We start from the raw sequence: 27,260 nt of genomic DNA on the forward strand, positions 1-27,260 counted from the left end.
TCCATTTACTTTTGGTTATTCATAATTCTTTTCATGGTAGCACCAGGGTCATTATATATTGACATAGGGGTGTATAACAAAGTAAAGTTAGAGGTCGCCACAGTCCTCTAGAGTGAAATTCCACCACTCTTCATTCATGTCTATGGGATTTTGAAAGGCGTATTTATGAAAGGATGAACTTTCACTTTCACCCATTGATAAATACTATTTTAAGAATCCCTAGCCGGAACTAGGGGTAGGCAGGGTAGGCACTTGCTTAGGCGCAAAGCTGAGAGGGGCTCCTTCTCTGCCTCTTACCACTAGTCCAGTTCACTCTCTCGACTGTTAACATAATATAAAATATAATAATGTACATAAAATAATTTTCACATTTATATCATTTGAAAGTGTGTAGTTAATGATATCAAGTTAAAAATTAGTAGAGACACGCTTAAAGGGGTCGTTCAACTTCCAAACACTTTTTTAAATTCCATTTTTTTTCAGATTGCTCACCAGAAATAAAGACTTTTTTCAATTACTCTCCATTTTTTATTACTTACAGTTTTTTCCGAAATCTAAGTCTAACGTTTAACGTCCCTGTTGTTTCATCCTGGCATCTCAGTAATTCAGGTGCAGACTCTGAACTGTTACAATTTTGCAACATTTAGTTGATACATTTCTCAGCAGCATCTCTGGAATATTAGCAACTATTGTATTAGTGATGTGCAGGCCGATACCCGCGGGACCAGCGACCTTCCAAATGCCAGCTTCCGACTTTCAGGTTGAATTTTTATCGACGTGCACCTCTCGCAGGTCTATAAAAGGAACCTGAAAGTCGGACTCGGGCAGGCGGAAGGAGATCATGGTGGGTGGCTGCTAGGTGACTTGAGTGAAGGGAAGGTAGTGCACCAAATTGAGTCCCTCCCACATCTGCCAGCCCAGTACACACTCACTGGATTCCTCATAGTTTCTGAATAGGAAAGTGCTAGCAGCCACTCAGTCACAGTGAGGACCCTTACACTGGAAATAGCAGAAAGGGGTGGAACAACAGCTTATGCCTTTTTTTCAATATTTTACCCAAAAGTTATGAAAAAAATAACGATTAGTTGCTGTATGTGCAGTATGAAAACTGATGGTATATGCCCCCCTTTAATCTTAAATTAAAATTAGATTAGATTAAAATCAAAAACCATAAAAAATAGAAAGCACCTGAAAACATTTTATTTCTGGTGTACTATCTGAAAATGTATTTCAAAGGTAAACTCTCTGTTCAATGCCAGCTATCAGCAGGTAATAGGTAAATAGAGGGATCTCATGCCCCATGCACCACCTGGTGCTCCACCAGTATCTAGTTATATTCATCAATGTCCTAAACCTGGTTCTGATTCCAATGGTCAAACACCCTCCTTTTCCATGAATTACTGTACATATTTAAAACATAATTTGAGCGTTTGTAACTCTTCCCATTTAATTTTTGCTTTGATGGTTGCTTTTATGCATGCATGACATCTTTGTATATAATAGCTTCAGCTGACTAAGCGAACATGAATGCTTTAAATGCATGCTTTTCTTGACAAAGTTAATGCTAATCTTTCTATTAAAGCATAAAGGATTTGCTTTATATTCCCTTATTTCTAAGGGGAATACACAGAGATAGCCTTGTCAAGTATTTGCCTTCTGTGTTAACATATGGGCAGACTGTCAAAAATAATATGCTGCAGATTCCTTGCAAATGGTTGCTCATATAAAATGTAGGAGGTGATTTATCAAAGCTCTTTAAATTCTACCCAGTGGTAAAGATTGTTACTGGTCAGTAACCATTACTGAACCTTTTAGCTTTAACTATTTATTTTCAGAAATAAGCAAGAAAAATAATTATTGAATCCTTTCTACCTGCATGCATGCTTCGGAAAACAGGGATTCTGTCAGGTGATAGTGTTTGGATATTATGCAGTGTAATATTGAGGGGGAATCGCAGCCAGCACGCAGTACACAGTTTCTTAGAGAAAAGTCAATTTATTTAGAAATTGAACTAAACAGTAGCTTTTCCGCAGCAGAAAGTAAATGAAAATAAAACACACATCTTGTGAAAGTCCTTTGGTTTTCTCAGAGTCCAAAGTAGGCCTGGTCAGTCCACTTGCGGCCAAACAACAAAACCCCCAATATTAGCTGGCTTTCTTTCATAGTCCTTTTTACACAAGGGTTTGTTTTTAGTTCTTTTTAACACCCTGTAGAAAGACTTGCAGCTCACCCGCTGCAGGCACCATCATGCTCTCTCTAATTGCACCTGTGCCTCCTCCTTATACAGAGTATCCTTGCTGCAGTAAAAGCCAGGTGGTACCTGGGTGGAATGGGAAGGCCCATCCTGTACCTTCCCTCTCATTCCAGAGTCCGGGCCCTGAAAAACTCAGAAAACACAGCAACTAGTGTTGCTGCCAAATAATCCCCAGACTCCTTCCCTGACACACACACTGCTTAGGGGACCACAGCTCAAATAATTGGGAAATATACCTCCCGTTAAGGACCCAGCCCTGGTGTCCTTTACAGCAGATAATGTTTTATTTATATGAAACAGCAGCATGAATAACAGGTCATTAGTACTGAATAGCCTAAACGAGTCTGTGCCCCTAATAACTAGTAGTTTAAACTATTTTTCCCAAATCTTCCAAAAGATAAACAGTTTTCCTTACAGAAAACAAAGATCCATAGTCCCATCCCTTGTTTTACTTTTAACATGTGTTTTATAACAGATAATACATTTAAAAACATAGGCTTCAAAAATAAAAATAAATCCCATCCATAAAGACTAACTTTCAGGTGCAATATAAATTATGATGATGCCTGGTATATGCTGTACACCAGGGGTGCCCAAACTTTTTGCAACAAGGGCCAGATTTGGTGAGGTGAATATGTGTGGGGGCCGACCATTCAGCCAGACATTCTTTGAACCATTAACATTTAATCACAGGAAATGAGTAATCGTAGCAGTAATATTTGGGCACATTAGTGAAATGATCTGCCACTTGGTCTATACTGCTGCCTGTGTGCTGAAGGTGTTAGCAATAGACACGTACTGGCACATAGTGACGCCATACTTCTTTACGGTACTGGCACGTCAGTACGTCTATTGACACCTTCAGCCCTAAAGAAGTATTCGAAAACAGCGCATCTCTACATGCCAGATCATTTCACTAATGTGCCTTAATATTAATGCTATAGGATTCCTGATTGCACTGTGCTGGGGGCCTCATTATTATTAATTTCATGATGTAGGCTGAGGGCCGGTGTAAATTTGAAAACAGGCCGCACTTTGGACATGCCTGCTGTAAACAACCAAAAAAAACTTCACTCACTGACCAGCAACTGTGAACCTGCTACAGCAACCAGTCTTCTCCAGTCCAGTCTTCTTGAAGATTTGCAGTTCCTGGATGAAAGTTGCCTTATGCTCAGGGCTCATGTGTTCATGAAATGGCTTGATGAGCATATACTGAAAAAGGATATGAACACTACTATTAGCATGTCATGCATCTTTAACATTTTACACTAAAATCAATAAAACGAAAAGCATTTATTATCAAAGACTAATTATGTATTCTTCCAGTGGAATTCCACACAAATGCAGAAACATTAAAGTTCTTCTGGCAACTTGTGGTCACCCATTGGTACACTAAAGGCTATGTGACACTTTTCCACCACTATCTAATTTGTAAAACATCTCTCCCAAGTTTGCAAAAAATGCACTGGGACACTATGATGCCACCATGAAAAAAAGAGCCTAAAAACTTAAAATTTCTTTTTGTTCAACCTCACCCGTTGTTCTCCTAAATAAGCCGGTTCCATGTAGGGAAGAAGCACACCAGCTCAGCCAGGCAATGCCTTTAGCACATTTATTTGCAGAAGTATTCGAACAGGAAGGGGTTGGTCCCTGAAAGCTTGTGCTCCTAAATGAGCCCTCTTTGTCCCAAAGTTGTGAAAATGTAGTCCTACTTTTGACATAAATCACAACCGACTGATGCAAGAGTAAAACGAAAGTGGCTACAATCTCAAGACTGGTGGTCAATTTCACCCACTGTCTTCTTCTATATTAGCCCTTGTTTTGTCCGAGAATTGTGAAAAATATAGCCCTTGTTTGCACAAAAAAAAGACTCAAGTCCACGTTTAGAGGAGAAAAAAAAAGAATTGTACTTTTTTTTTCAACTCTGTTGAAAGTGGGTATTATTGGTAACCAGAAAAAAAAGTTTTTGCTATTGTTGTTCTTTGGCACAAGTCAGGCCACTGAACAGAGATTTTTTTTATGTATTTTTGGTCAAATATTAGAAGTAAAGTAGCTGTGGGTAACCAGAGATATTTTTTGTTGCCAGACACATAGCTGTGTGTCATCTATTAGGAGCAGAGACTCTGGAGCTGGCTGGTATATCATTAAAGGGGTGGTTCACCTTTAAGTTAACGTTTAGTATGTTATATAATGGCTAATTCTAAGCAACTTTTCAATTGGTTTTCATTGCATTTTTTATAGTTTTATAATTATTTGCCTTTTTCTTCTGACTCTTTGCAGGTTTCAAATGGCCGTCGCTAACCTTCTAAAAAACAAATGCTCTGTAAGGCTACAAATATATTGCTATTGCTAATTTGTATTACTTATCTTAATATTCAGGCCTCTCCTATTCACATTCCAGTCTCTTATTCAAATCAATGCCTGGCTGCTAAGGTTATTGGGACCCTAGCTACCATATTGCTTAAAACGCAAATTGAAGAGCTGCTGAATAAAAAGCTAAATAACTAAAAATCCACAAATAATAGAACATGAAAACAAATGGCAGATTGTCTCAGAATATCACTCTCTACATCATACTAAAAATTAATTTAAAGGTGAACAACCCCTTTAATACTGGAATATGAAATGACTTCTCATGAATTACTGGGAGCAGAGGCTCCTGTGGCAGCCATTGGCCACCAAGAAAAAATGCATTTTTTGCTTCCTGGTATAGGTTTGAGTTTTAGTAAGAAGAAAACCAATTACTTTTGTTTTGGTCAAATATCGAACGAAGAGTGAGCTGTCAGCGAACGCTGCTGGAAACCACCACGAACAAATTGTTGTTTCTTAATTTGTGCCCTGACAAACGTAAAGTCTGTAAACAGAAAAGAAACCAGCGAGAGGATGCCGACGGCCCCCAGTTCCCCTTACTGACCAACGCAACTTGTGTTTCTGTGGCAACAGGCTCCTCCCTCTGTCCTCATTCATTTCACTTTAGTGAAGCAAAGCTTTGTGGCGTTGCGTAGCTAAAGTCGTGACGTCGAGTCTCTTCTCGCGAGATGTGACGAAAGCGCAGAGAAAGCTGGGATTTAGGAACGGAGGAAGTGGATATTTAAAAGGCGTTTTGCGGGACATTTAAAAGCGATCCCAGGTTGCGGACTCTGTTATGAAAAGTGGGACAATTAGGCGGTACGCTTATATGTGTGTGATGTTGTAACAATCAAGTAGTTCCGCCAGTTAGACTAATGAATGGAAACAATTGTATTGGCGGTTTCCTCGGAGCGGCACACTAAGCTGTCAGTTTTCTAAGCCCATATAGACAATTAACTAAAAACCAGTGGTGTCATTTCACTCTGCTCGGTTCCACCGCCGCTACAGCGCGAAAAAGTTAAAGCTTCTCTCGACGTCACATTTCCGCGACCCCCGGCCATCCTTTACCCACATGCGAAAGGATTTGACAACACGCGACACTGGCAGAGGAGGGGTGTGCTTGTGATTATGCTGATGAGTACCATCACTGGCAGTGGAAATAATACTGGACTTTTTCATAGTCTAGGGCAGGTGTCATTTGTATTATGACCCATCTAGTATATTCTGGGATACTTAAAGGAGACATTTTGTGTAAAAAATAAAAATGTACCAGTGCATTATAGTCATTTAGATATAGAAGAATTGATTGTGCTTTAAAAAATAGTGTTTCAGGCTGATTTATTGAATATCTCTGCAAAAACCCTAATAATCCCTCCCTTCCTTTTCAGGCTGTGCAGGGGAGTAGGCTACTCTCAGCACACTGCACTGTAGAACAGGAACCAATCAACAGCTAGCAGGACCTGATAGGGAACTGAAGCCTGTCTGTGCTTGTGTGACTGCAGGGCTGTGATTGGCTGGCCGCTCCTTCTGTGGGGCAGGGAGGTCCAATATGTTTTTTTTCTTTTTTTTTAAATATTGCTTTTTAGCACCATTTAAAAGCAACACCATATATTACTTATAATTGCCTACAAAATTAGGTGTTTTTTCATTTATCCTATATGTCTCCTTTAACTCCCACATTCATACATTATAGCTGTTTTATTTATATATATATATATATATATATATATATATATATATATATATATAAAACAAAGAAAAAGATAATCACTCACAGGTCTTAAAAAAATGAATTATGATTTATTAAAGAACTTTTAGACCTGTGAGTGCTGATCTTTTTCTTTGTTTTGTAAATTTACCCTTTGATCGTGCACCCAGGCATACTCATTTATTTTTTCTGTGAGTGCTGGCATCCCTTGGAAGTTGTATATATATATATTTATCTATCTATCTATCTATCTATCTATATATATATAAATCTCCATAGCCACACTCGCAGGTCTTGTGCTGAATTAAAGAAGTTATTTATTGTAGGCACCAACTAACGTTTTGACTGGAAAGCCAGTCTTTTTCGCCAGTCGAAGCGTTGGTTAATGCCTGTAATAAATAACTTTGTAAATTCCGAATAAGACCTGCAAGTGTGGCTTCTTTAGATTTCTTCTATATGTATGTTCTACTGTAAATAGTGAATATGAGTCAAACAACACACAGTAGATGCAACAAACATGCAGTCTTTAACAAGAGCTGTGAAGTTGTATATTCTATTTTCAGTCTTTCACTGGCAGAATAATTTCACACTTCGTTTGAGTTTACTGTCAGATTGTGGGAATTTTTAGTTTACCTAGGAAACTGATATATCGTTTTTCAGGACAACCCAAGCTTTTGAAAGAATTCTTCTCTACTTTAATTTCTGTAACAAGAAATAAGCTTCTAAATACATAAAAATACATCCTTTTTATAACATAGAGACATGTTTTAGAATCATAATTTATGTGCAAAAATAAAACTGATTTGGAAAGCCAAAATCTCCCAGACACACCAATACCAAAACTCCCAGCAGTACACTACCAAATTTTACAAAAAAATCTGCATACCTCCCAACATTTATAAAATCAGAAAGCAGTACAAAAAGTTCTGCCACATATGGCGCCGTGGAAAAATCTTTTGACTATGCCCATTTTGTAGACATACCCCCTAAATACCATATGCATTTTACAACATTTGGAAGGTTATGGGAAGTCTGAACACATTTCTGGGGTTTTTAAGATCATATTTTGTGTTGTTAAAGTTTTGCTAATGAAGATGAAATTGGCTTAAAAAGTCACAGTTCTCCCAAGAGACCTGCCTTTTTTTTTAAATTGTTACTATTGTATCTTTGCTTATCTTAAATGTATAGTTCAGCTGCTTAACATTCTGGGCTCTCTGCCAAAAAGCCTCTTATTTAATTAAGTTTTAGAAATGTTGTATCTTTTTCTGGTGTCGGTACAGGAGATCAAAGAGAAACTCAGGACATTTCAGTAAGAAACCAAAACTGTGGGATGAACTGTCAAAATTGGGACTGTCCCCCAAAAAAAACAGGACAGTTGGAAGATCTGCATACATTAGATTTCATGGCCAAAGATTCAGGTTTACCCCAAGAAATCATAAATGTTTGGAATGAACACATTCCATGAAATCCAAAATGGGTAAATATGTCTTTATACGCCTAATGACTCAAGGGCAATGCTTTCCTCAATTTCTCAGATATAAAAATGTCTGAATTTATTGAAAAATTACTAAAAAAAACTTGATATTTACAGGGTTTTATGTATCACACGTCATTCAGTATAAGCATAAATCATACTAACTAAAATCCAGGGGTCTACTAAACAGCTTGATTGCCAATGAGAGTATATATAGCAAAGTATGTGGCATGTAGGGGCTCTAGAATTTAAACAGTGCATATGATTTATCACAGCTGTCATTTCAGCCATAGCAAAATCAACACAATTACAGCATAAAATGTGGGGGCAAGGCCATAAAAAAAGCAAAAATAAAGCCATACATTTTGGAAAGTACATACAGTATTCTCCCAAATACAAAATGTGTAGATATGTCTTTCTTCTCCACGCCTCAAAACCGAAAAGCTTTCCTAATTTGTAGTAATTTCTGAATCGCCTCAGAGCTTCCAATTTGCAGAATCTTATCTCCCATATGTCCATATAAGTACCCTGTATGCATTTTATTTATCACAGGAGTCCCAAAGACCCATTAAAATTAGTTAGTTTCAAAAATTATTACCATGCCCATTACCAAACTGTTTTTGTTAGTGGGGTTTTTTTTCTAATTGAAATTTCTACAAATCACAGCAAAGCTTCCATATTACAGACTTTTATTCAACCACAAATCCTTATATGCCAAAATCAAACACCTAAATATGAGTGCCATGAGTATATGGAACAATTTGTTGACTGATGTATTTGGGTTTTTATGAGTGTATGCAAACACATTTTCGTGGTTAACACATGCTAAATAAGTACTCTGCATGTATGTTATGTATCATATGTCGTGTAGATCCCCCAAACCAAAAATATCACACATAAAATTTTTATGGACAAAAACATATAATCCAGAATAAAGCGGAATGGCACAACTTGGAGTCGGGGTGCAGGGCTGGCCAGGAAGTGAGGTCATGTGACGTGAGGTCTGTGGCAGGTAAACAAACATTTTTGAGCAAAGCACCTTGTCTAAGATGAGGGCTGTCCATACAATAGTCTATAATGATGTTTAGCAAACAAATTTATGTCTTCTACAAGGTTCTGGTTAAAGAGCATATCAACCCATAAATAAAAAAAAAATTGCCTAATAAAATAAAACATGATTCTAAGCAACTTTCCAAAAAATTGTTATGAATGTATATTGCAAAGTTGTTTAGAATTATGTTATCAGGCAAACGTATTTTTCGGTTGACATTCCCTTTAATCTCTCCAGTAGTGTCTGATATTAGGACAGGACCATTTCTTATGTGGGGGGAAGGTTCCACTCTTTTTGCATCTCAGGCAGTTATGAGATATATTAGAGCTGATTTTGTTTGGCACATCATGTGTTTATCATAACATGTATATGGGATACATTTGCAGTAGCCTGTCCTATAAACTGTTGAGACACAGAGCCTGCTGCCATTGTCAATTAAAGTCACTCCCTATTGTAAAATATAAGGAAAAGTGACTAAGGCATTCCATGACCATATAAAAGGTGTTTATACAGGTCAAGTAAGTTTTGAGGTGACTTCTAATATCCTCATATTTTCTAACGGGGTACATTACATCACTGAGCAAAAATTATAATGTTTTTAATTTTTTATAATTTGTGATTTTTGAGTTATTTAGCTTTTTATTTAACAGATCTCCAGGCTGCAATTTCAGCAATCTGGTTGCTAGGGTTCAAATTACCCTAATAACCATGCACTGATTCGAATAAGAAACTGGAATATCAATAGGGGAGGATCTGAATAGAATGAAGAGTAATAAAGAGTAACAATAACTATAAATTTGAAGCCTTTCAGAGCATTTGTTTTTAGATGGGGTCAGTGACCCCTATTTGAAAACTGGAAAGAGTCAGAAGAAGAAGGCAAATAACTCAAAAATTATATTAAAAAAAAGTAAAAATGAAGGCCAATTGAAAAGTTGCTAAAATTAGCTATTCTATAATTTACAAAACGTTAACTTAACGGTGAGCCACCCCTTTAAGAAGCAGCTTACGTCTAATTAGGGCGTTAATTTGAATGTCTACTGAAAGGCAATTATATTTCTTTTTGGCTTTTATTTATAATTTTTAAAAAATGGTCATTTGAATGATGAATGTACATTCAAGTCAGGATGAAATGCTAAAAACTCTTACTGCCTGAGGTTTCTTTTTGACCACAGGCAGCTCATTAATCACTACTCTACTCCCATCTCATCTGAGTCTTGAAAGAATGTACCTGTAGATTATCCAAAGGAAACTTCACAGTAGCACTCAAGCAGTTAGAATGAGAAAGCCTAATTTACATTTTTGGTAAAGAAGTGCAAGTATCTTAACACATTCTTTCTTACTTTCTTTATTTCTTTCTATCTATGAAGATGTCGCATGAAAAAAGTTTGCAAGAAAAGAAAGATTCAAGCTCCTTTAAAAGCTTTCACGATGGCGCCTCGCTGGAAAACGACCTGCTACAGAATTTACAGCTGTCATCTCAAACAGTTCTAGAAATTGCACAGAAGAAAGGGCGGTCCAAGTGTCCAAAATGTAACAGTTCAAGGATGTTCTATTGCTACACATGCTTTGTGCCAGTAGAATCTGTTCCATCAGATGACATTCCAGTTGTAAAGGTCAACAATATTTTCTTTTGTAGTGATACAACATCAATGTTCTGAATAATTAAATGTAATATTTAATCAGAAACTTCGGGCAGATTGATTACTCCCTTCCACACATCTTTAGTCTCATAAGGAACCTTGCTCCTTGCACAGGCCTTCATTAAAGCAAAAACAAGAGTCCTTTATACTTCAGCATTATTGTGGTTTACCTTTATTGTGAGTAAATCACTGTCTGCATATGCCTGCCAATTCATAACATTGCTGCTATTTTCATAGGCTAACATACCGTTGACATGTATACAAGTCACTAAACATTCTTCTCTTGTGATCACTCTCAAATTCTGCAGAATAATTTGCCAGTTACATACACAAAAAATTGGAGAGCACATATAAAGAATTTTATATGCATTATTATAAATCAATCCATACTTAACACAAGCCCTTTTTGTTCAATTTATGTTTAAGAAAGAAGTATACCACCCCTTTAATAGAACTATTAAAATAAATTGTATTTTTCTTTTAAAGCTTCCCTTGAAAATCGATATTATTAAACATCCTAATGAAACAGATGGGAAAAGCACAGCTGTTCACGCAAAACTCTTAGCTCATGAGGATGTTACAGTTTATACTTATCCATGTGTTCCACAATATCATGATCAGAAGCATGAGGTGAGTAGAGTCGACTATGGATTATACAAAATGCATTGACGTTATGGGAGGTGGAATGCTGGGGTTTTTGTGTAATTTGGGTCACCATACCATAAGGCTAATAAAATGCATTTAAATTGTGCAGAGTCCAATAGGATTGCTCTACCTGCAATACAATATCTGGAATTGTAGCTTTGACAAAACATTTCTTTTAGAAAATGCCTGAAATTTTCATTTGGGTTGCTTTACAATGACAAATCTCCATTTGTAATATATACCTTGTACAAGTTTTCTGAATTATTTTCTTTACATGTAGTTGGAAGAAGAAGAACCCTGCCAGGTTTATATGCGGCAGCTAACCAAATAATACACTAAAACCAGTGGTGTAAATTTAGAGGAAGCAGACCCCACTGTCGCTGGGGGGCCCAGACCCTGAGGTTGGCTTTCTCTATAGTATTAAAAAAAAATGTGACCAGCAGAGCGGGAGAGGTAATGCGCACCGGGCCCCTCCAATTTTTTAGCAGGGGGGGGGCCATACGCGGTCTTTTTCCGCTGCTGACTAGAACTCTACAAGGGTAACAGACATACATTACAAAATAAGGCAGAGATCAAATAAGCAGTTATAGAAACTAGGTGAGAAATACTTAGGATACAGACCCAGAATTGCAACCAGAGGATGCTAGGAAACAAACTAAAAGCCTTATCAGAATTAGTATGGAATTAATAAAATATAACAATAATGGGAATAATCCAGTAATTTGACAACAAACAATGATAGTATCATCACTGGCAGCATTAATGGTAATATAGGAGCTAAAAAAGCAGCTCAACAGTGATGGAATAATGAATAATGATGCACTGAATCTCAGATTTGGCCAAGATTCAGCCTTTTTCAGCAGGATTCGGAAACGGCCAAATCCAAGTGCCTGGCCAATCCAAATCCAAAAAAATCACTTGACTTTTTATCACACAAACAAGGAAGATAAAAAAAAACCGTGTAAGCGCTTGGTTCTCTTTCCCTTTCTTTGCTTTTATTTGAATATGCAAATGGGATTTGAATTTGGTTCTGTATTCGGCCCGGGATTCTGTGCATCCATAATAATGAGACAACAAAACATGGACAGTAAGTTATAAGAACAAACTATTTTGGCCCATTAAAAACAGGGAATGAATGATAACCTAATATTAAATGAGAAGGAAAGGTATAATCAGGCTCACTGAAGTCCCAGAGGTTGTATTTATGTTGTCAATGTGCAACATAGAACCCCTAAAATTTACACAGCACTTTAAATTTAGTACACATTAGGCAGTGTAGGACTCTAAAAAGAGGTGCATTAACATGGCAGGTAACTTTTTTAAATTAATGTAAAAAAGGGTATTTGAGAGCAATATCTTTTTTTTTTGTGTGTGTGACCAAATACTTACTGTTTAAGCCACAAAGTTACCAGTGCCCATGGACGATGACTACTCAAATCTTTCTTTAGACACAAGTCCTGAAAATCGTACAATATTCTGTAACGTCACAATAATATCTGTACGTGCATGGCCAACCTAATATGATGTTATGTATCTTTTTATTCTCCGTACATAACACACAAACAAAAAGTTACTGTTTAGAATCAATACTTTTTCCGGTGTTCTTCCTACCTAGGTAGTCGTTGTATTTCCTGGTCCAGATTCAGTTTCTCTCAGTGATTACCTGCTTTACCTAAGTAGTTCTGGTGATCTGGAAAAAAATTCTGCTTATGAGCCATCTTCCAAACGTCCAAAATTTTCTCCGGAGAATGACAAAAACACATATGAAGGCATTGATAAAAAGAAGCCTGTTAATTTTTTGAAGAAAGTCATCTTTATTGACAGTACATGGAACCAGACAAACAAAATGATAGCTGATGAGCGTCTTCAAGGTAAAAAAAATAATTATTCACAAACATTACAGGTTATATATATTAACTTCTGTCTTCCCACAGTCTTTTCTGTATAGTTTGATTTATTTGTATTTAACACAGTTGATGGGCTTGTTTGATGTAGTGACTATTGCATGACTTTTTTTTAGTTATGATCATTGCTTGATATTTCCAGCAAGATTTCAGACTGTGGTAAGCACTTAAAATCATTGAAAAAAGGGCATGTTGACTGACACATTGGTTGATATTGTGGTCTGTGTCCATATCCAAATAAAATGGTTTTATTTGGAATGATTGAGAGACACTGTCCAAAATAGTTTTTTGATATTCGAGTGGTAAGGGGCATGAGAGATTTTATGCCGATCCCAAGCTGCAGCACTGATTTATAAACCCACACCTGACCAGCCCATCTCTGTTATAACTGGAGGTGGCTGGATATAAATAACATCGGCAGTCCATGTTCACTTTTACCAGTTGGTTTGGAGCAGGATGGGCCTCGTTTGGGCTGGCGGTACATAAGGCACATAATCTGCTGCAGAGGACATACCTCCCAACATTTTGGAAGTAAAAAGAGGGACAACAAAATTTTTTCGCACATAGAACAGCATTTTTTGACCACGCCCCTTTCTGTGGCCACACCCCCTAATTACCATGTTCATTTTACAAATTTTGGCAGGTTATGAAAGTTTGAAAATATTTCTCCTTATCTAAACATTTTTTTTGTGTCTCAAAATTGTTACAAAGTATCTTATTTGCACCCGTTACCTGTTCTATGCTCTCTTCTAAAAGCCAATTAAGTGAGAAACTTTGTTTATTTTTCTGGCTGTTCAGTGCAGAGAAAATAGGGACTTTCCAGTACAAATGAGGGACTGCAGGTTGAGCTGTCAAAAGAGGGACTGTCCCTCTGAAAAAGGGACAGTTGGGAGGTATGGCAGAGGGCAGTTGGTCTGTCTGAACCTGCCTGGGTAAAGCTGCAGGTTCTGGGTTGGCACCCACAAATAATTTGTACCTAACATAAACCTAACTATGTGTTGACTACTATATTGTATATAAAAATATTCCACAGCACTACAACAGTTCAAACCACAAGGTGTCTCTAACCCCACTATCACTCCTTGGTGTAACTAAATATCATTTGTCAATTGGTTACAGTATATCTATATTATAATCTGTTTTTTATATAATTGCTTTCTATCCTAATCTTTAAGCTCTGTTTGCTCACATCCAGTCCCAGTATTATATAGCTGGGTGTCATAGAGCACCCTTCACCCAGAATTGCTATTTCATGAGCAAAGCAGAGTCTGCAGGAATTAGGGTTCTGGAATGCAGTAAAATACAATACAACAGAGATAATGCAGGTCGATAAATAGCTGTACGTATACTGTATAGTCTACCATAACTGCTCAACAGTATGGGTAAGTCTCTAACATCTGGTCAATTCAAAACTGTATGACTATGAAATTTTATATGTATTTAGAGAAAAATGTTGTTTATATGTTGCTGATAATTTAACAAATTCAAACTTTAAGGCTTGCGATAATGATTAAAGTTTATCTGCCATGACTAAAACCACATGCTGATTTTAGAGGGGATGGCATGGGGATCATAAGTGCTGCTATTTTTGTCCAAATAAATAAACAATGACATAGAGACATTCACTCTTTCTTCACATCTCCATATAATGAAAGCAACAATGCGGATGCCTACAGCTTGTTATACTCTTTCCATACTATATTTTAGGATATATTGATAAGATATTTCAGATCAACATAGCATTTGGTGATGTTAATCTTAATACACTTTGATCATCACAGGGTACTTTATATGCAAAGAATTTCCTTGCATTGAGTTTTTTTTCCTTGGTGCTGAAATTTTAGCTGGCAACAGACTACTATAATGCTAGCCAACTCAGTTTTTAGTTGGTGGTGTTCCTCTCTTTTGAAGATTTCAAGTGCAGTGTGATCGCACCAGGGTCGATGATCACAATGGGAAATTGTGTATATGGCTAGCTTTAGTGTTGTACCTGTATTAAATTTGTTAAAAAAAAAAAATTATATATATATATATATATATATATATATATATATATATATATATATATATATAAAAAATTAAATACTGGAGAAGATACAGGGTGCTTTAATATGGAAGTGCTTCTGGCAAAACAAATTCTAGGGGCATCTCAAGGGACATGGGCTAGTAAATATGATATTTACAAAGCTGTCAACCTGGCAGTAGGTACTGCCAGGGGACAAATGGGGCACAAACTTTGCAAAAATTCTTTGTAGTGCCTGTGATATAACTAGAATTGACGCCAACATGCATGCACGCAGGTTGAAGTGCCATCATTGTGCATGTGCAATTGCTCTTCTAAAGCTGCCGAATGCCCCTTGCTCATGCTACCAATGATGACACTAGCCACTTCTGTGCATGTGTGATGGGAAAATCACAGGAGAACCTGTGTAGTGTATGGTGGTGGGAGATGGGGGGGGCACAATTTTGTACACTATATTTTTTAGTTCTTTGTAGGAGCTGAGATAATACTTCACAGCACTTGATTAAGGAGACATTTTACTGTTGAAAGATGACATTGCTTGGTCATATTATTGATTGCCAGTTGCTTGTTTGTATGTCAGGATATTGAGCTACAGCAGTTGCACAAGCTGATTCTGAATTGGTAACCTTTAAAATAAAGCACATGGTAGGGTTGTTTCTAACATTTTGATTCTTCTTTTTTCCCCCCACGTATCTAAAAAAAAAAAAAACAAGTATCAGGGATACCAGGCCTACTGGACCAGAAAGTGAGAATAAAGTTGATACAGACCAAGACAATGCCTGATCGCAAGGTAGCACAAGGTGTCAGTCAGCGTTATTAACTTTATTATCAGGCATATCTTAATATCAGTCCTAAAATACAAACAAAGTTCATTCAGCCCTTAAATTGTGAAATCTTCAACTGGTGTAAAGAATCTTGATTGCAGCTGCCCTTCACTGGTCCACTCTGCTGCACTCTCCAATACAAAACAAATTTCTGTAGGGAAGCGCAAAAATGGATACTATGGTGCAGTACCCTTAAATTTGTATATTAAAGTGCCAAGTGCAACACACTGTACTGTGTTAATTACGCCATGTGCTGTAGACCCTTCAGGTAAGTTAGACCACGGATGGTAAATCAACCCACCTCTGGTGAAATTACCTTCTCACCAGATTTTCAAAGTATGTACACATCAAGCAAACTGGTGCTGACTACAAGGTGTCCTTGAGTATTCACGCAATGTTCATGAAAAGAAGAAATATATGATAGTGCAGACATATTTATTTAAAATTAATGTGCCCCAGCAACGGGTTATACTCACAAGATAACATGAAATTGAAAACGTTGTACAATTAAAACTGCTCCTGATCCTTAACGCGTTTCATGTTGAGCGCCACGCTTCTTCAGAAGGAAAATTACTAACCCCACCCTCATTCCAACCATAGAAAAATTCAGGTTTAATATACTTATGGTGAGGTATTTGTTTCAGCATTTGCATATTCAATTATATGGCCAAGCATAAGCACATATGTAAATAGGGCAAGGGAACTGCTCTCCCCAATGTTGCCAACTATACCTTGAACTATGGACCTACCTATACTGAAACCATTTTACAATAAGGCAAGGGGGCCCCCATGCCAACTAACCACGCCCCAAGTCCCAAAACCACAAAAGTTAAAGAAAGTTAAAAAGCTGCCAATTCTAAGTCTATATTTAAATCATGAGGTTGTAAACTATTCAGCTCAAAAATCCAAAAGGTCTCTCTTTGCCTCAGCCTAATAAGTTTGTCTCCTCCTTTAAAACTGGCAGGAATTTGTTCAAGAACTAAAAACATTAGGATCACTATTGTGGCTCTATATATAATGTCTGGAAACACTATGGTTAATTTTAGCTATGCGGATATGCTCACAGATTCTCCTTGCTACAGTTCTTTTGGTTCTACCCATGTACATTTTATTCCACATACATTTTTTTTCATTCTGAATAAACAATGTGACAATGTGAGAAACAATTTATATCCTTGCAAAAAAATATACGTGGGAATTTAATGGGCTCCAGTGATTGCTTGCTTCTAGTAATTGACAAAGCAAATACATTGTTGGATGAATATACTGCAGTTAGAAAGAGCCAAGTCTTGACTGGTAGAAGATTTAAAAGGATCCATTTCAAAGCCATGGTCAGGAAAGGAATTTATGTACTTATGTACTGAATCACTATTCAAGTTTGGTGTATAAAGAGTTCTTTTTCAATAAAATGCCTTTGAAAAATGCTAGAATGTCATCTGAGTAGATGACCACTGAATATGTTGATGAATGCTTGGAAGACAGCCAGTGCTTCAAAGAGCAAGGGTCATCATTAGATATACATTGCGCTTATTGCTGGTGGCTGCTGTCTGTCTTCCACTTATCTTGTTCTTGCCCTTTTAATTTGATCAAAAAGTTCAAAGATTAGGAGAAGAAGCTGAAACCCACCAACATTACATTACACATAGAGCCAGACCTGGCAGGAGAAGAGAATTGGCCTGCTCAATGTAAATGGTCCTGGAGTACATACTTCATAGCTTTGGTGTCACCGGGTCAAATTCTATGAAGGAGGTCAATGAGGCAATCATATTGGTGATAAGTAGGAAGACTTTAAAGGTTGGTTATAATGGGCATCAAAATGTTCTGTGGACTTAATGTTTTTTTTTATCTTGGCACATTAGTGGTAACTTTAAAAAAGCCTATATATCTCGTTACAGGAGTGGAATTAAACATAAACTCAGAATTGAAATAAGAAATTCCGCTGTTACCTAGAGAGTTTAATAGTTGGCTGTGTCTGTTAAATATGATTGAGTAACATGTAAAATTACAATCCTTGCATTAACTGCAGCATGTGTATATTAACCAAAGATTGATGATGTGAATGAAAGATTGCCTTTGTGTTTGACTGCTAGCAGGCGAAAGTATGATACTGATGACATATCTGTTAACTTTCCTCAGGGTAACATAAACTACACCCCTTTAAACCTGTTTGAAAAACCTTAATAGTGTTCTTTAACATGGGAATTTGTTTCTGAACATGACATGCTCAATGATATTCATATGAATAATTGGGATTACACAAAACTCAGTTCATATTACAAATGTAAAATAGGTGGATCTTAAATTATGCAGCTTATTTGTGAAATTGTATTTTACATAATAAGAAGGGCACTGTTGACATAATAGGACACTGGAATGTATCCAAAAATTAGGATATAAAAAGAAGGGATGCAACGAATGCTCTATTTTAGCTTCGAGCTTCGGCCGAACCCCCGAATCCTTTGCGAAAGATTCGGCAGAATTCCAAATCCTAATTTGCATATGCAAATTAGGGGTGGGAAGGGATTTCGCTCCCCGCCCCTAAATTGCATATGCGGATTCGGTTCGGCCGGGCAGGAGGATTCGGCCGAACCCTGCTGAAAAAGGCTGAATCCTGGCCGAAGGAGAGATCTGTTATTTGCTGTTTCTGTCATGAAGATATATTTACTCATTTTGAATTATTTAGCATATCTTTTTTATTAATATGTTATATGTGGGTAAATTTTATATTTTCTTGGAGTTTCTGTAATTAGAGAAAAACCTCAAAAATACTTGAATTTAAATGTTCGTAAAAGCGGCTTTTTGTTAGGTTTGCTCTCTTGTTGAAGTATGTGGTATCACTACACCTAGATTTCAAGATATCTCCAAGCCCTTTAAAAAAAGGTTATTGATGCCTATAAGTCTGGCAAGGGTTTTGCAAAGATCACCAAACATATTGGGCATCAAAATGTTCACTAGACCATTGGCTTTCATATTTAAGGTGGTTTACCTTTACATTTAAGAAATAAGTTGAGATAAATACATCAAATTGTAATATTTTTAGGCTATTTTTAGGAGATGAAAATCTCTGCCTTCAGTGTAGCTTGGCGTAGAAAGACAAAATTATACATTTTGGATTCAGAGTGTGTACTTGCAAAAATATCTTTCTGGAGGTCTTTGTACTGTTAGGGGTTCTTGTGGGACATAATATAGAGTCAAGGGGCTTTGTTCACAGAAAGTGAATTGACAACCGAGAAAATTTATATGCACTATTTTAATTTTGGGTTTGTGCATGCCAGCTGCTTTGGTATGTCTGTGCACATTGGGCATCAAACTGTTCAGTAGACCCTTGGAGTTCATATTTAGGGTGGTTTACCATTCTATGTAAGAAATTAGGTGAGATAAATGTGTCAGCTTGTAATATTTTTAGGCGATTTTGGCGCCTTTACATGCCATGTATTTCAATAAACCTATGTACATTGGGTATCAAACTGTTCATCAGACACCTGGCATTCATATTATGGGTGTTGGTACCTAATGCTATGTGGGAGAAAAGATGCTGCAAAATGGAAGCTTTGAGGTGATTTTCAGAAATGTTACCAAAATCACTTTAGGAAAGCTTTGCGGCGTGGTACTTTGGAGCAAAGAGATGTGTACCCATTTTGGATTCAGGGCAATGTGTGCTTTCCAAAAATATATGGTTTTCTGGGGTGTGTACTTTTTTTGTGGCTTTACCCCTCATAAAATGCTGTCAATGTATTGATTTTGCAGTACCTGAAATGAACGATCATAAGGGGGTGTCTTCATCTTGGGGCCCCCACATTCTACATACTTAGGGAAACCAAAGCACATTGGTCATCAAGCTGTTCAGTGGACCCCTGGCGTTCATATTTAAAGTGTTTTACCTTGGTACCTAATGATACGTGGGAGATAAGATACTGCAAATTGGAAGCTTTGAAGTGATTTTTGGAAATGTCACTAAAATGTCAAATTTTGGAAAGCTTTGCGGCTCGGTATTTTGAAGAAGACATGTGTACTTTCCAAAAAGTTTTCTTTAGTGAATGTACTTTTTTGTACCTTTGCCCCTCAAAGAATGCTGTAAATGTGTTGATTTGCAGTATCTATAATTACAGAACTGACAGCTTGTATGGGGTGTCTTTTTATTTTAGAGCCCCTATATGCCACATACTTAGATATCAGGCAGGAAGCTATTCAGCAGACCCCAGGTATTTAGGGTATTTTATCTGGTTATATAATGAAATGTGGGAGATATGATGCTGTAGAAAACTTTCATAAATTTGTATAAAATTTAGGAAAGTATTGCAACTTGGTAGTTTGGAGTACATAGATAAGTTTACCCAATTTGGATTAGTCAGAATCTGTTCTTTCCAATAATGTGTAGTTTTCTAGGGTAAACCTACTGTTAGTGGAATGTTTGGCGTTGAAATCAGAAGTATGCAGTTTTGTGGAGAGGTGCTTTGGAAATTTAGTAGTGTACTGCTTGGAGTTTTTGACCTACACAAGTGAGAAATCTCCATAAAACTACATATATATTTGGTATTCACGTGTTCAGGAGACATAGAACTTTCCAAATCTCCTGTGATCTCCTGCATAAAATAAATTGTTTTTGATATATGTGTTTGTATTATGGGTAAACAGTTTTAAATTTTTTTAGAAACTTAGAAGCCTATATCTTTTAACAGAAGTAGAATTACACAACAATTCTAGTATATTTTGGATGTATAGGTAGTCCTGAAAAAAGTTGTATTGTTTTCCTGGGTAAACTAAAAGACCCCTAAGAAAGGCCCCTAAAGTGAAAGACCGCACAATGTTAAAAAATGGTCTGCCAATAAAATTACCAAATCGGCCAAATCGTCTGGCAGTGAAAGGGCTAAAAGTGGCTGAACACAAATGTCCCTAAAAAGACAAAATGGTAAAAATTTGCTTGGCTACCAGCAAGCTTGTGTGTGAAATCATCCGTTAAAAGAGAACATGGCCACAATTAAGCTAAAAATAGAGTATGCATGTGATATGTGCTTGGACTAATTTTAAATGTCATAATTTCATTTATTTTCATTGAATTTATTTTCTTTTTATTTACTACATTTATTTTTTTTTCTTCTGGATAATGAATGACCTAGGCTTTCTGGGGACTTCCACTGACTGCTGTTCTGAGGCATGTTCGTAAGAACTTAAGGGTGTTATTGCAGTTGAGTAATAAATCATTCTGTGTTTTTGATGATGTAACTGTAAGTAAAGTAACTTTTAATTGAAGTAGTTTATCTCACTTTCCTTTGAAGTTATGTTGGTTAATGATGTCAGAGTATTCTTGCTGTAAATAGTAACAAGCTGGGTGTTTAATCTGTGCTTCAAACAGAGGGGCATCTGAACAGCCCCTACCATCTGGCTCACAGATTCATTATCCACTGATGTTTTGCCCCTTCCTGCTTTTTATATTGGATGGGTATTAAAGTGGTTTTGACATGTCCCTAACACATTCCTTTTTATGTACAGGAAATGTGATGTCTCTCTTGATTGGAATTACAAAAATAAAAACTCACTTCTAGACATACCAAATACAACAGTAAAAAAATATCATAAAAAATTCTAAATCTAATACGCAATACATTTTGTACTTTTTCTTGTGTTGTAACAGCTTCACAGAGTTGAAGCATAGTTCACCACAAACTAGTATCATAGTTTCGATAACATCCCATTTGGGATATTGAATGAAAGATATTGGAGCTCATTTATAAACACGGGGCAAATTTGCACCTGGGCAGTAACCCATAGCATCCAATCACTGATTAGCTTTTTTCAGTCCGCTGCAGGTAAAGCAATAAATGTAAATATATGATTGCTTGTCATGGGTACTGCCTAAGAGCAAATTTGCCCAGTGTTATTAAATGAGGACCACTATTTATTTTTGTAGTAGTCTATAGCAACCAATCAGCAGGTTACTTATTGGTCACCTGTTTAAAATCAAACATCTTATTGGTTGTTATGAGATACTGCTCATGGACACAGTGTATTGTATTACATATGGGGGTTAAGTTAACAAAAAAGGGTGCATGTCTTTTATAAATAAAAATAAAATTATAAATGAAACTGGTCACAGGGACAGTGAAAGCAATTGACATACTGTATGTTGACACGTGCAATGTTTTTTCACACACATATATATATATATATATATATATATATATATATATATATATATATATATATATATATATATATATATATATATATATATATATATATATTCCAATGAGTATCCGCACTCCAAAGCTGCTGTCAATGGCACAATGGCAGGGTGCACGGTAATTGTTTATGTATCAATAATCTTCAGACCAGCACTCCCTTAAAAACTTGGTAATTTTATTATTATTCTGTAGTATCAAATACCCAACGTTTCGGTCCACATTTGGACCTTTTTTTGGTCCAAATGTGGACCGGAACGTTGGGTATTTGATACTACAGAATAATAATAAAATTACCAAGTTTTTAAGGGAGTGCTGATCTGAAGATTATTGAGATATATATATATGTGTGTGTTATGTAAGGATGGCATTTACATATTGGATTGAAATATGATGCTTACATTTGTACTGAAACCATACAAATAATGATAAATTCCAGAAGGCAGGAACGATTTATTTTCACAACTCTCCTCACATATGTAAAAACAGGCATTTCGTTAAACATTCTCCACTTCTTAACAAATACCTCACTTTCTTTACTAATAACAATTTTGCACTTTTACACTATTGAGCAATTCATCTACATTCCAGTCTGCGGGTTTTTTTTCACGATTCGAGTAAAAAAAAAAAAAAAAGGTTTTAAAAATGCAGCAAAAATGGAATTCAAGATACTTGAGAATACTCGTAGTCAAAAATATTCTTCAGAATCTCAAATAGTTGTTGTTTATTAAACAAGAACCCAGCCAGAAAAATTTTGCCAAGTACAAAGGCAAAAAAAAAATGTGCAGGGGAATATTATTATATTTATTCTTTAAAAATCTAGTGTTTCAGAAAAAAGTTGCACAAGTTTTGTTTGCAGCGTTTTTTTAATTATTTTTTTTTGCACGTGTGCATTTTTCTCCAACTCAAAAATTAGTAAGTGGGCTTCTATAACTGCAGAAAAATATTTTATTATTGTTAACTATATACAAATGAAATAGGAACATATGAGTGCTTCTAAATAGTAAATGCTTTTATGTAGTTAAAAATGGAGAACAATTTAGCACCCCAGACATAAATGAATACTTTTAAAATCTAGTTGCCATAGTTTAGAACGCACAGGGATGACGTGTATAGTTATACTATATAGTACTTTTAAAGATGAATTCATTTCTCAAAATCCTGGTCAATATTATCACAAAAAACTACACACGTATAATTCAAGAACCAATGTCAACAATATATTGTATTACAACATATATCGTAAATAAAGTCCTATCTAGAGTCCCATAAGTATGTAGTAATTAGGGGTCTCCATCATCACCATCATAAATCATATTATTTTTTATCGCCAGCTCATCCACATATACTGCTATGCAGACAGCATTGCATTAACCAGCATGCATATGTTATATTATAAACCAGGATTGGGTAAAAAGCAGGTCACATGGTCCATTCATATATGGTAACCCCTTAAAGATGCTTAATTGTAATGTTTTGTCCACTCATTTAATCATATTTGGTCAAGGAATAATGAATAACAGCTGCAACCAGCTTGTGTTTATGTAGCAATTCATATCAGGGCAAGTAGAGCAAGTTGTAGCAACCCACCATCCACCTTTTTGCCCCACCTGCTCCATTCACTTGCTTCATTTACCCTTGCTGCCACTAGTCAGCTCAAGTGTGGTATGCTCAGCATACAACTACCTGTGTGTGTCTACTTTTCTTCTTTAACTTAAAATAATTAAATCAATTATTTGTTCAAACAGATGAACAATGTGCAAGCTAATTGGGGTTCAAGTGTCATGTCGGTGCCACTTCCTTAGTTCTGTCATTTATATTTAGTTAAACTACTTCCCTGCTAATGGTTTTTCACATGCTCTATTAGTTTATTACATAGAATATCTAGAATATAGTCATCTTTGCTTCTTAATAGCTTTGTTTTGAGTTTTGGCAAGATGTAGAATAGGTATATGATGAATATTAATAATTAACGTGTATTTATAAAGTTCCATAATTTTGCTCCATAGAATTAGTATAATGAAAGGCAATAAAAATTTGGGAAAGGGCACCTAAGGACTGAAACATAAAAAAACACAACCACAGCAGTTTACTGCTCCTTGTAACTATATGGCTCAAAGGAAAAACGAAATGTGTATCCAAGGTTGACTGTATCCAGATCTGGATTTTGTTCCTTCTTACATAAGGGTAAGGGAGGTGTGGATTACTAAATACTTTCTTGCCCTTCATCTGTAGAGCAGCATCACTACTAATGGCTTCCCTCAAAACCAGTGGTTGGATTTGATTACATTTTAATAATTTATCATAAACTGGTCTGTTTAGTGCAGTACAAAGTGTTTTGCTGAACAAGAAAAGACAAACTTAAGCCAGCCAAATTTAGTATAAATTTACAGATCAGATAAACAGTGGAAATACAGAAACAAGAATGTGTGTCCTGCTGTTTTAGGAAGCCCAGGAATCATCTGCAGATAGCATGCAGGTCACACTGTATAACCTTTAGATACCCTGTCTATTTTTTATTATAAATCTTACAATCAATGAGAGTATCAGAATCTGGCTGCAAAGCAAGCTGTAACATACCATAAATAGCCCAAATTTGCAAATCTTTACATCAAAGTGTTCCTTAAATTGTTATATAATTGCTATAATCCAAATGTCATTTAAAGGTCATTTGCGCCTCATGTATCCTATAATGTAAAATGCAAGGTGCATCCATACACCCTCCTTTAAAATGCAAGTACAGGGCCCACAGATGTAAAGAAGCCAAAATAAAACATAAATAAAATACATATTATCACTCTCAAGAATCTGCACACTAATAGGCATATTATTTGTAAAATGATAAATAGATGTATTGTTAAAAAAAAAACAATGAAGGAACCAGAATAAGTTAAAACATGATGTTACAATAAATTGCAATAGTTTCACAGGATATTGTAAACTTTACTACGCTGTATTTCTTTGTGTCTTTTTTAGAATTCTCAGGGATGTTCTGACCCTTATTTTTGTCATCAACCCTCAAACCAGAACCTTATCTACAGTAGTTGCAGTAGAAGCTGCTTTGTTGCATGCATGTTTAGGGAAAAGCAACTTTCCACTGCAAAAAAAAAAAAAAAATATATATATATATATATATATATAAATACTTTTTTTTAACGGGATCATTACTCCTTACAATTTTGTTTTAATGAGTCTGCAATTTATAATAGCATGATAAAAACATAGGGGTTATTTTTTAAAGGTAGAGATTTGTTTTTGTTTTTCTCCAAAAATTCAGGTTTGTCGAGGTAGTTTTATAGATTCTCAGTGCTTGGCATAAGATGAAAGAGAGTTGATTGTCATGGCATTTGATATATATATCAAGTATATAATACTTGGTGTTACAAAGGCATCCCATTGACAATAATTGCTTATATTAAAGTAGAGCATCAATATATTCTTTCCTCAGATAACATTTTATCCCTTTTAAGTAACAAGATTTTTCCCCCCATAGGTCTCGTGCACGTGGAATTAATGGAAAGAAAGACGTTCTTTTGGCGCCATCAGAAGGGAACCCCGAATACTTACCTTTCTACTATTGAAGCCATTTACTATTTTATGGTAGACTACCACACTAAGATATTACAGAAGGATTATAAAGGAGAATATGACAACCTTCTCTTCTTCTTTTCTTTCATGTACAGAATAATTAATGATGCCAAAAAATCTGCCGGAAAATTGTAATAAAGGGTTTCTTTTTTGAAAATTAATAGATTGCTTTATCTAACTGGCATTTAAGGGGGGATTCGTTTTGATTATTACTCTGTTATTGAATGTCCTATCATGTCCAATAAAAAAAGCAGGCCAGTTAGCAAATTTTCTCAGTATCGGTGGCTATATAAAACTGCAAGTGAATTTTATTGTGCAACCTACATAATAAATTCAGATTGTTTGTGATCTCTGTACATTTGTACAAATAAAGCTTTTATACAAATTGCATTTGACTGTTTCACAGTTTCATTGTGGAAAAACTTAATTTTCCTAGGGGTATTTGATCAACGGTGAGCAAATTTGCACCCCAGCAGCAATCAATCATTGATTTGCTTTTTTGTTGTTGTTGTTGAACAATGAAAGCAAAATGTTATTGCCATGAGTTGCCTTTCAGGTGCAAATTTGCCTTAAGAGATTTTTCACTCATAGGGGGCTGATTTATCAATGTTCCAATTCAAAATTTTGCTGCAATTAGAGTTTTTTGAGCTAAAACTTACAAGTTTGAATTAGACACTCAGGGGGTTATTTACTAAACGAAAATTTATCTGGTCTGGTTTTTTGGAACAAAAACTCAAATTTTTAGTGGAAAAAACCTTGACGTTTTCAAGATTTATTATACCCCGATGCTGCAAAAAGTCTGAATCCAAAAATCTACCATCTCAGACCTGTTGAGGTCTTGGGCACCAAGCTCAATTTGAAGTTATTGGTGCTTGCACTGGGTTTAGCCCAAAAAGCCAAAACATTCTGGGTTTTTGGGCACAAAAACAAAAAAACAAGTGATTCGGGAGGGAAAAGTCTAAAAAAATTGAAGGATTCGGATATTCGCTCAATTTTATCGTGTTTTCTCGATCCGATTAATTTGAGTTTTTAAATTAATAAATAAGGTCAAATCAGGCATGGGAGTTTGGTTGTGGTTTATTAATAAAAAAAAAATAGATAAATTAGGATTTTAGTAAATAACCCCCTCCAAAAAAAAAAGGGGACCAATGAGTGCAGGATCCTGGCCCACCAATCTGACCCTGAAACTGTTTCAAAGTCTGATTTATGCTGCTAATAAGAGACATTTTGGGATTATAATTTCTTTTAAATTAACCATTTCCCAGAAATTAACCTTTACAACAGTTTTCCCCAACAGAAATCCTTAGCCAAGGAATGTAAACCCTTTTAAAATACTGCTTTATGTTGCATACCTGTGTTTTAGCTATTTTTGTTTTGTATAGTATATTTAGTTAGATGTACATTGTATATATTGTGTTTACTTGCACAACATGACAGACACTTAGGGGCAGATTTACATAGGGTCGAATATCGAGGGTTAATTAACCCTCGCTATTCGACCATCGAAGTTAAATCCTTCGAATATCGAAGTAGAAGGATTTAGCGCAAATAGTTCGATCGAACGATTTAATCCTTCGAATCGAAGGATTTTAATCCATCGATCAAACGATTTTTTTTTCGA

The 27,260-nt window shown here is 35.9% G+C and overlaps 2 protein-coding genes across 6 annotated transcripts in view; one reads left to right on the top strand and one right to left on the bottom strand.

The window, feature by feature from the left end:
* Window positions 1-5,248, bottom strand: part of fam227b.L (family with sequence similarity 227 member B L homeolog) — a 156,732-nt gene extending 151,484 nt beyond the window's left edge. Inside the window, exons 1-2 of one of the 2 annotated variants that reach the window (XM_018253097.2) lie at window positions 5,169-5,248; window positions 3,337-3,466 (exon numbers count right to left, since the gene is read on the bottom strand). The gene's annotated coding sequence lies outside the window, so the exon portion shown is untranslated. Of the gene's footprint in view, window positions 1-3,336; window positions 3,467-4,999; window positions 5,149-5,168 lie in introns of those variants that run through there. The other variant, XM_018253096.2, reaches the window with a different exon arrangement.
* Window positions 5,249-5,259: 11 nt separating this feature from the next.
* dtwd1.L (DTW domain containing 1 L homeolog) lies at window positions 5,260-26,027 on the top strand. 4 transcript variants are annotated; one of them, NM_001093289.1, is made up of 5 exons: window positions 5,260-5,422; window positions 10,204-10,449; window positions 10,963-11,106; window positions 12,737-12,992; window positions 25,545-26,026. In NM_001093289.1, the coding sequence occupies exons 2-5, from the start codon at window positions 10,204-10,206 to the stop codon at window positions 25,772-25,774; spliced, it is 876 nt and encodes a 291-aa protein (NP_001086758.1). In that variant the 5' UTR covers window positions 5,260-5,422; the 3' UTR covers window positions 25,775-26,026. The 4 variants fall into 4 exon arrangements, with proteins under 4 accessions (NP_001086758.1, XP_018106510.1, XP_018106511.1 ...); XM_018251021.2 differs by lacking the exon at window positions 5,260-5,422 and adding an exon at window positions 5,662-5,790 and having other exon boundaries at window positions 25,545-26,027; XM_018251022.2 differs by lacking the exon at window positions 5,260-5,422 and adding an exon at window positions 6,031-6,145 and having other exon boundaries at window positions 25,545-26,027.
* The last annotated feature ends 1,233 nt before the right edge of the window (window positions 26,028-27,260 follow it).

The sequence above is a fragment of the Xenopus laevis genome, chromosome 3L (assembly GCF_017654675.1).
Source record: "Xenopus laevis strain J_2021 chromosome 3L, Xenopus_laevis_v10.1, whole genome shotgun sequence".
Taxonomy (NCBI): Eukaryota; Metazoa; Chordata; class Amphibia; order Anura; family Pipidae; genus Xenopus; species Xenopus laevis.

Bases quoted from the DNA above. Each gene is read 5' to 3' on its own strand.
- dtwd1.L (NM_001093289.1), top strand. From the start codon at position 10,204: ATGTCGCATGAAAAAAGTTTGCAAGAAAAGAAAGATTCAAGCTCCTTT. The intron at 10,450-10,962 runs GTCAACAATATT...TTTCTTTTAAAG, and splicing joins ATGACATTCCAGTTGTAAAG to CTTCCCTTGAAAATCGATAT. The intron at 11,107-12,736 runs GTGAGTAGAGTC...CTTCCTACCTAG, and splicing joins ATCATGATCAGAAGCATGAG to GTAGTCGTTGTATTTCCTGG.